Source organism: Carex rostrata, chromosome 28 (assembly GCF_964058835.1).
Source record: "Carex rostrata chromosome 28, lpCarRost1.2, whole genome shotgun sequence".
NCBI lineage: Eukaryota > Viridiplantae > Streptophyta > Magnoliopsida > Poales > Cyperaceae > Carex > Carex rostrata.
Genome location: NC_135945.1, coordinates 7,056,972 through 7,067,275, shown reverse-complemented (window position 1 = coordinate 7,067,275; position 10,304 = coordinate 7,056,972). Strand labels below are relative to the sequence as shown.

Here is a 10,304-nt window from a genome sequence, read left to right as displayed (position 1 = left end):
GGATAGCAACAAATGTACCCAATACGGCAAGGCAATACCAATACCAATACCAATACCTCATAAATATGATCCGACAACAATTAATTAATTAAACATCAAAATGATAACCGATCGATCATCGATACCACCCATTACTTACTAAAACCATAAAACCGAACCGATCGAGCTCCCTTGTAATTCTCAAACCATCTCACCAAATTAAACCCTCATTCATTCATTCATTCATTCATTCATTCCTTCCTCTTCCCTCGCCATCCATGGCTTCTCCTCAATCTCACATTGCCGCGGCGGCATTCCCATACGGCACACACTCAGCCCCTCTCTTCTATCTCACAACCGCTCTCGCCTCTCTCTCCTCCTCCTCTCATTTCTCTTTCCTCACCACCAGCCGCTCTCTCGCCTCCCTTCCCCGGCCGTGCCTCCCCAACATATCTTTCGTCCCTATCTCTGATGGCATAACCGATCCCTCACTGCCAGCAAACATTGAGGAGCAAATTGGGATGTTCCTCAAGTCGTTTCAGGAGAGTCTCAGAATGGGATTGAAAGAAGCAGAGGTTGAAGTGGGTTGTAAGGTGAGTTGTGTGATAAGCGATGCATTTCTCTGGATGGCCGGTGATGTGGCGAGTGAGATTGGGGTGAAATGGGTCCCAGTCTGGACCGGTGGGCCCCAGGCATTGTCAGCGCACCTGCACACTGATCTCATAAGGAAAATCGTCGGAGTTGGAGATGAAGGTGATGCCTTATTTGTTGAATTAATTACCCTTAATTGCATTTATATTATTATTTCTTATATATATTCTGCATATATACTTGTTTTCATAACAATTAATGTATATATATAACTCAGTAATAATGTATATAATTAAAATTGGGGGTTTTGTTTATAATTCTTAGCCTCTGCAACTGCATTCATATCTATGCATGATTATTAGGCCATTAATATATAATTATACCAATGAGATGCTAATTAATGTTAGGTTTAATTTATAAAATAATATGCAAAATCATGTTAGCTCAATTAATTTATTACGAATTAATTGTTGACAAAACATTGGAAGTTGTGTCAACTTCAATTTTTAATTTATAATAATTAAGTACTTATAGTTGATCCTTAATATATATAGTATTTCAATTTTGACTTTATTTGCAAGTTAATATGTTATATATATATAGTAAAACAAGAAGAGATCCCTTAGATCTGAGCCGTACTATTACAATTAATTAATGCATGCCATTGAGATTGAACTTAATTAGCATAAAATCATATTTCATTTGGAGGGGACATTATATTAATTAATACAATGGTATATCAACCGGTGAAGTACCAACTTAACCTTTTGTATTAATTTGAGTTCGATGTCAACTAAAAAAAAAAATTGAGTTTGATGGACTCTGCTAGCTGCCGTCCGATCCACTTCAAGATTTGTGCATGTTTGATTCGCACGATTAATATTGAAGCGGAGCGTGTGGATCTTATAGTGGATCGGATCAATTTTCAAACTTTCAATAAGAGCATATTATAAAATATATTATGAATCAAATAATGAAATTGTGAAGCATTTGAGCCTGATCTAATTTGTTGCATATATATATATATATATATATTCAGCCATCAAATCCTATGGCGACAAGAAGATAAACTTTGTCCCGGGCCTTTCTAACCACCTAGCAAGTGATCTTCCACATGGCATCATTGTGGGGGATCTCAATTCCCCCTTCTCCACCATGCTTTATCAAATGGCCCATCGCCTCCTCAACTCAGATGTGATCGTGCTAAACATGATCCAAGGACTTGACCCGACTGTCGAATCGTATTTTACACAAAAGTTCACTAACTATTTACCGGTGGGTCCCTTCCACCTCCTAAATTCATCCGAAATCGAGCAAGCAAGTGACCCCTATGGTTGTATCTCATGGCTTGACCAATACGAACGGGCTACCGTGGCTTACATCAGCTTAGGCACAATTGTAACTATTTCTCCATCAGAGCTTACCTCACTTGCCAATGGCTTAGAAGCAAGCGGGGCATCATTCATTTGGTCTCTAAAAGAAAATGCACAATCCCTCCTTCCCTCAGGGTTTATTGACAGGATGAATGAGACGGCAAAAGGGAAAATTGTTCCGTGGGCCCCACAAAACAGTGTACTTGGACATAAAGCAGTAGGTGTATTTGTTTGTCATTGCGGGTGGAACTCGGTGATGGAAAGTATTGCTGCAGGCGTTCCAATCCTTTGTAGGCCGTTCTTTGCTGAACAACTGGTAAATGCGAAAGCAATCTGGCATGTATGGAAGATTGGAATTCTGTTAGATGGAGGAATTTTTACAGAGGAAGGGGTTGTTAAGGTGCTTGAGGTGGTGCTCAAAGGGGAAGAGGGGAGAAATATGCGAGATAAGGCTCAAGAGCTCAAGGATATGGCGAATAATGCGTTAACCCAACACGGAAGCACTCGGAACAATCTCAAGAGGTTGATGAAGATTGTATGTTGATGTTAATTTTATTAATTAATGTTGAGTTTTAAGTTTGAGATTTGATGATCGATATTGGTAATGGTAGAAAATTAGAAATTAATTAAAGGGGAAATTTCATATATCTCCCTCAAAAACCTTGAAATTACATATTTCCCCTTCTAAAGTTCAAAATATCATATTTACCCTTCTAAATTTCAAAAACTCACAAATTTACCCAATGTATTGATTTTTCTAATAAAACTCATCTTCAATTTATAAATTACTTATTTTACCCTTTCTCCCTCTTTTCTTTTTCTCCTTTCCCTTTGTTCCCAGATAAATTCTAGAAATTCCAAGCTCCTTACCATTGCCCCTCTCTTCTACTTTGATTCTGTAGTAGGGTTTTAATTTTGTTTTTAGCTTTTGAACTCTATTTGATGTTACCTTTATTTAATAATAATCAATGCCCCGGCGTTTCACTAAAAAAAAAAAAAAAAAAAAAAAAAAAAAAAAAAAAAAAAAAAAAAAAAAAAACTATGACGATGTACAAGGCATATAGAAGGCATATAGCCTTTTCAAAGTTCAACAATCTTAAAAGTCTCTGATGCGTCCTGACACAGCAAAGCACAAGAACACGTGAATTGAACAAAGAAAAAAACAATCAAATATAATCTCTAATACTGAAGCTCCCATATACAAAATGGCCACAAAGCCAAGTTTAGGTTAAACAGGAAAATTACACAATATTAGTCTAATCTAATAGTACATATCTATTCCCCTTACATAGACGATCCTAATGGTACAAGAAAATTAAGAAATGGTGAAATGGATTGCTTGAATGCTTTACGGGGCGCCATCTGTCTTGCCATGTCAGTGACAGATCAGTCCGGACCGAGCCTTCGTCTCCCTCTGCATGACGCCTAGACAGCTCTAAATTGATCAGTTCTTGCTCGGATCGTGACAGCCTCGTAGAGAATAATTAATTCAATATAATCACACATTCACACCAACAGGTGCAACAGCTGCCAGGTATTTAAATACCAGTGGATTCATATCAATGTTTTGTGGATGGCTCATAGATGGGGGAAGCTGGTATCGGTTTATACCTGGAAAAAAATGGAGTGTTGATTGAAAGGGTTTCAAGGGCTGTTGATGCTGTTAATTCCAGTTAGGCATTTCTTGGGAGATGCGAATTGCTGGCAAGGCATGCAAATGGAGTAGGTTTTGTATTATCTGATTTCAAACGAAACTTTGCATTCAATTAATGCAGTTTGTCCTGACATACAGTATTGGAGATCTTATATGGCATTTGGCATTTGGCATTTGGCAAGCTTGGTTTAAGGTAAAAGAAAAGAGTGGTAAGCTGTCAGGGGTATGCTATATTGCAATAGGGAAAATGCAAAAGTTAGAATTGCCCATCAACTGGCAAATAAGGGACGGATGTACCAGTGGAATAGAAACGGAGCTACATTATCAAATTTTGATATAGAATAATAATTGTAAAGCCTACGGGCTGTGTATAAAAAAAGAAAAAAGTTATTCAAATTCTATACTGTCTTTTAGTTAATTTTCGCTTTGAAACTTAAAGTCATGAAGCATATATATAATGACAGCCTTTAATTTGAAAATATTCTGACTCTGCCTCATTCAAGATCACTAGATAACTGTCAAAGTAGGAAAGATAAGGTTTCTGGTATTTATGTGGGAACAAAGAGAAAGGAGAAAAAATAAAGAGGGAAAAAGAGTAAAATGGGTAATTTATAAATTTTAAATGAGTTTTATTAAAAAAATTAATAAATTGGATAAATTTGTGAGTATTTGATTTTTAGAAGGGTAAATATGATATTATGAATTTTAGAGGGGGAAATACGCAATTTCAAGGTTTTTGAGGGGAATATATGAAATTCCCCCTTAATTAAAATTGTGAGGTTGGACTTGGAGTTTATATATGTACTAATTTAGCAAGCCACAAAAGAAAAAAAAGGTACATTCTGTAGGCTTAACTGAGTCCAAATTAATGGGAAAGAAGGAAAGAATTGACGGGCCATAAACGTAACTCCAGTGAAAGAAGAAAATAATTCTTAATTTAGCTCCGGAGCCATCAAGCTCAAGCTCTCTGACAGAAACAGTAAAATGTGAATAAGTTATGGCGTGCGTGTTAGTCATGAGATCAAATTTCAGCCCGATGATCAGCTACCATATTTTGAAGAGTAGAATCTGAATCGTTTATTTCAATTTGGTATAAATTTTATTTAGGATACTGTACATTTGAGACTGGTCCGTATAAAATTAGACTTGACTTGGAGCTAACCTCACCCCGTACGGTACCGTAAGAATATGCACTCAAAGTTCATGTATTTAGGTAGATTAAACTTGTGGGATAAATATATTAAATGTCTGGATAAATTAAATTTCCTACTTAATAATTTTGCAACAAATGGGTTTCTTTAATTAACATCTCCTGAATTCCTTCCTTCCTTCCTTCCGTCCTTGGTCGCCGACCATTTAACAATTAAACCGGAGAAATCGTGAAAGTAGAATCAATCCCATTTCTTTCCTTACCTAACGTCCTAATTAACCCCAATTAAACCAAACCGGGAGAAGAAAACCGGGAGAAGAGAAGAGAAGAGAAGAGTAACAGGCTAACAGCACTCAACAATGTCTCTCGACTCCGTCGTTCCCACCGCTCTCATCCGCCAGCTCCAGATCTCTATCCGAGACACCTTCTCCCTTCCCTCCACTCACCTCTCCACTCATTCCTCCACTTCTCCCGCGCCACCTCCACTGGCTTCGATCCAGGATGCCGTTGCCTCTCTCGATCCCTCCCTTGATCCCTCTGCCCGTTGTGGCCGGTGCCGTGGGGGCCTTTTCTGTGGTGAAGTCTCCGGTTTGTGTGTGTACTGTGGTCAGGGGTTCAAGGGAGGAGAAGGGGCGCCGCGTCAGATCTCCTTTGCTGGTACTAATGCGTACAAGCTGCTGCTCCAATCCCTCGGCTTTGATGGAACTGTGAGTTAATTTTTATTTTTGGGATACTTTTTTTCTTACTTCGCTTAGAATAATTACTGTTTAAGTCATGAATTAGGCCAGGTCTTCAACTTGGAAATTTGTCTTTTAGTGTATTTTACCAGCTGAATTTGGAGGCTGTACATTCTCTTAGCTGATTATGATACGAGGCACAAGTATTTCGATCTAGAAACTACATATAACATATCAAATGCAAGTTTAGCTCTTCATAGTTTATGGAAAGTGTGAACAAGTAAATATTTATGTACATGAAGTGTTTATATTAGCAGTGTGCAGAAGACATTTATGCTCCATTATTAAAACCAAAAGAAAAAGGTTATTTTGTCTTTTTACTTGGGGTATTTTTCTAATTAAAGAGACCAGTCAATCAGATTTGCTTACAAGTTTTAATATACTGCTTCAAAAGAATATACTTTTTGTTTGGCTTCTTCATATTATCTAAGAAACAAAATCCACTAGTTAGCTTAGTCTACAAATGTCTACATTTTTATGTTGACTGTAATGTAATACTGAGATTGTGAATGGTCACTTTCTTTTTCAGTAGTTCATAACCTATCAAATTGCACCAACCATCAAGTGCACCTTGTGCCTTCTGGTAAGTGGTAACCCCATGGCAATTGGCAAAAGTTGTACCATGTTTTCAATACCAATCATGTATGCCACTGGCGTATGTACCTGATGTTGATTCGTAAGTTGTTGAAACTTGAAACGTCATAGATTGGTAACAACAGGAATTCATTTTGAAGTCTTATTATGTTCTTCTTGAGTTTGTTTTGTATTTATCTGGAATTATTTAAGGATTGTGAACTACAGTGCTAGTGTTGTGTGGAACTGATGTAACAATACTTTGTGGAACTTACAAACGGTTATTATGAAATCAGAGATCTGATAACTTCCTTGATTGAGCAGAGAAATGTAATTCTTAGCCTTTTTCTGACAAACGTTTATTCTCATGCAGGAAGCTGTTAACTTAGATCCTGAATCGACTGAACTAAACAAAGAGCGGGCCCCACCTAAGGCTAGCATGATATTATCTGACCTTTTGAACTTGAAACTTGTATTCTCTCCGATTTCTGCAAGTGCTACTGATACTGAAACCGAGACAAAAGGCAAACCTGGTCCCACCACATATGACATAAATCTCTCAGGAATTGACCTTGATGCAGTTTTTAAAGAAACCAAGAAAGAGACACCTCAAAATAAAGATACAAAAAGTACCCAACATCAAGTGCCCGCTGGAAATAAGACAAGTGTGATGAGTTCTTTTGCCAAGTGGGAACCTGATTTTGGGTCTCAGCCCGTTAAGCCTTCCATACCTGTCAAGATAGAAAATTTGCCAAAGACCAACCTAAAAAAGGAGGTTTCTGAAATTGAAACTCAAGCTGATGAGGAATTTGATGAATGGCAAGATTTTGCTGGTTTAAGGGCTACTCAGAACATGTCTGATTCAGTAGAAAAAGCTGGACCTTCAGTAGAGAACAGAGAACCAGTAAAAGCTGAAGGTGATAACTTGTTTGATTCAAAAGATGTTGCTAGCTCAGGTTTAGATCATAGTGAGTTTGATTCACAAGATGCCGCCTACTCAGGCTTAGATCAAGTGGATCCGGAAGAAGATGCCAAAACCAGTTCAAAAGATAATTTTCCAATAGAGAACAGAGAGTCACTAAATGCTGATGAGGAAGACTTGTTTGATGATTGGAAAGCTTTTACTAGCTCAGCAGTAGGCGAAGAGGGGTTATCGGGTGCAGGAGTTAAACCTGAATCAGGCTTACCAGAACAGGTACCTCTAAAGAATTTAGAACCATTAAATCATGAAGATGATTTGTTCCATGAATGGAAGAATTTTACTGGACCAGGTGTAACCGAAAATGGACTATTGGTACCTGAAGAAAAAACTGCACCCTTTTCTGGTGACTTATTTACTGTAAACATGGAAAATGAGGTGGCTCATACCGAAACATCACATGCTGATGTTGACTCCTTTGATGAATGGAATGATTTTGCTGGATCTGGTCTAGGTCAAAGCAGTTCATCGGGCCTGGAAGAAATACCCAAAACCACTTCTTGGGACCCTTTGAATCTAAAAAATCTAGAAGAACCCGACAATATGGTAACATTAAGTGCTGATGTGGGTGATCCTTTTGATGATTTCACAGGATCAGTAGTAGGTCAAATTGGGTTCTTGGGTCCAGAAGAGAAAACCCAACCAAGTTCACAGGACCAATTAACATTGGATGAAATTGGATCATCTAATACAGAAATGCATGTCGAATTCAATGACTCTTTTGATGATTGGAAAGATTTTACTGATTCAAATGCAGTTCAAGCCAGGTTACTAGATGATGGAGAAAATGCTAAACCTATATCAGATGACCCGTTACCAAAAAGCACCACAGGAGAACCATCTGATAACATTGGAACATTAAATGGAGATGATGATGATTCATTTGATGATTGGAAAGATTTCACCAGTTCAAGTGCAGTTGAAAGTGGGTTACCAGATGCAGGAGAGAAAAATGAACCTTCTATTGGAAATTCTTCTGAAATTTTTAATGTGTGGCCTATTGGTGGTGCTGAATCAAAGAAAGATAGTGGTAGTATTGATTTGTGGTCTACTAGTGTCAGTGGAGAGGTAACAAATAATGTATCTAGTAATGGAAATACCACCTTATCTGATGATTTGCTGGATTTTATGCGCCCAATTCAAGTAAATGGGACAGTTTCAATTCAAGGGGTGAAAATTAACAGTAATGATGAAGGCTCGTCAGACAATTGGTTGGATTTTTCAGGATTTTCCGGGCCCACAGAAACTAAATCTGAAAAATTGAAAATGGAAAATAAAGAGCCCGATGACTTGTTTGCCGATTGGCAAGGTTTCACTGGCTCAAGTCAATCAGTGAAGCCAATGTCTAATCTAATTGAAAAGAAATCCGAGGATTGGTTAGATTTTATTGGATCTGGTGGATTAAAGGGGAGTCCCGAAATTAAGGTTGAGAACAACGGTACGTCTGATGGCTGGTTGAATTTCACTGGTATGAATGATGTAAAGAGATCTGAGAGTAAGAGCTTGGCAGATGATTGGGAAGATATTACAAGTACTGGTCATGTGGCAGCACGGGTACCGTACAATGCCCAAGATATTGATTTCGGGGATTTCATTAAGTCGAGTTCATCTGTGGCCACAACAGACCATGTAAATTTTGACAGGTAAAAGATTGGAAAATATTAAATTGCATTCTGAGATTTTGGTACCCATGAGGCCTAGTAATGCTAAGCTATGGTACTATACTACTGTGGTATACTGTTCTATTATCAACCAGACAAAAGTTTTCTTATATTGGCCTCTTTGTTGAACGCATATCTTCTGAGGTAATAGAATATTTCTGTTGGGGATTACGGCCATCTGATCGAGATCTGAGCCAATCCGGCCCGAGGTGGAGTGCACGGGCCCGCTTTAATAGTTGTGCAGATCGTTATTGGATGGTCCAGATTCAAACAGAAATATTCTATTACCTCTGGTGATTAAAATTCCTCTTTGTTAAGCAGCTAAGTCGAATTTGTATCCCCCAAGGTAACAAAATATTTCTGTTTGATTATGGACTGTCCAATCAGAATTTGCACGACTATTAAAGCGGTTCATTGCGTTCCACCTCAGGACGGATTGGTCTGGATTCTGATCGGACAGACGTGATTCAAACAGAAATATTCTGTTACCTCAGAGGATATGAATCCAGCTGAGGCCTTTTTGACATTTTTGTTGGAACTTTAATGGAAAATCTAACTAAAGTCATTAGTAAATAAACAAAATATTAGCAATTTAAACTGAATATTGTATCATATTTGCATGAGGCACATTTAGTTCTGATGCTTGAACTATCACTCAACATTTTTTATAATTATCTGTAAAATTGCAAAATAACAGAACTTGTATAAATAGTAGGGAGTTGAGCAAAAATAAATAATCAGAATTCTTAAATTAATTCTTGTCATATGATTTTGGTCTATAATCACGTAAATTTGAAAGCCAACACATATATTTGGAAGCCGACATGGGAAAACAAATTACTGTGAAATAAATTGCATATCTGTTTCTGTTAGAATATCTCTTCTGTCGCTCTTAAAATTGTTTTTAGAAAACATCTGAATTTGTTTTTATTTGCAATCGTTACAAGTCAAAGGGGAAAAACATTAAACATAGGATGGTACTGGATCTTGCAAGCATGGTCCCAAAAATGAACACATATGCTGTTTAAAACATTTACTTTTGAAGTTAGAATGACAATGGATGTGTTTGCTCTTGAATATTATTTGTCAAAGCCTAATTTTTAATCTTTCCCATCTTCCAATGCAGATTAAATGGAGTGCATTCAGATCCTCTCTCTGTTTTGTCAACACCAAGCAATAATATATTGAATCCAACCTCAAATTCAACTGTGAATTCAAAACCTGAAAATACAAGCGATGTCCAAAAGTTCTTGTCTCAAATGGGCGACCTATCATTTATGCTAAAGGATGAACTTTCGATTCCAGGCGAGCCCCGCTCAAAGTAATCTTGTGTAATTGAGTCTGCTATTAAGTTGAATCATTTTTTTTATTTCAACTTTTTGGACGTGAGTCCCACTGAAATGTGGTTTTAGAACTTTTTGTTCTTTTGTTTTTGTAAACTTTAGGGTTTTGGGTCTTTTTGTGAATTCAACTGCATGTGGTTTTTGGCATACTTTATATCTTTCTTGTTAGTTCTGTAAAGGGGGTTTTAAATTTTGACAGTATGCTTGTAATAATGTTTTTGAATATGTAAGAGTAGTGATATATATTCAACTTGTTTCCCAGAA

The 10,304-nt window shown here is 37.3% G+C and overlaps 2 protein-coding genes across 2 annotated transcripts; both read left to right on the top strand.

Annotated features, from left to right (window-relative positions):
* Nucleotides 1–226: 226 nt before the first annotated feature.
* Nucleotides 227–2,619, top strand: LOC144545428 (anthocyanidin 3-O-glucosyltransferase 7-like). Its single transcript, XM_078294004.1, has 2 exons — nucleotides 227–732; nucleotides 1,610–2,619. Exons 1-2 carry the CDS (start codon nucleotides 258–260, stop codon nucleotides 2,485–2,487), a joined length of 1,353 nt encoding a protein of 450 aa, XP_078150130.1. The 5' UTR covers nucleotides 227–257; the 3' UTR covers nucleotides 2,488–2,619.
* Nucleotides 2,620–4,962: 2,343 nt separating this feature from the next.
* Nucleotides 4,963–10,304, top strand: LOC144545732 (uncharacterized). Its single transcript, XM_078294279.1, has 3 exons — nucleotides 4,963–5,454; nucleotides 6,431–8,679; nucleotides 9,824–10,304. The coding sequence occupies exons 1-3, from the start codon at nucleotides 5,107–5,109 to the stop codon at nucleotides 10,020–10,022; spliced, it is 2,796 nt and encodes a 931-aa protein (XP_078150405.1). The 5' UTR covers nucleotides 4,963–5,106; the 3' UTR covers nucleotides 10,023–10,304.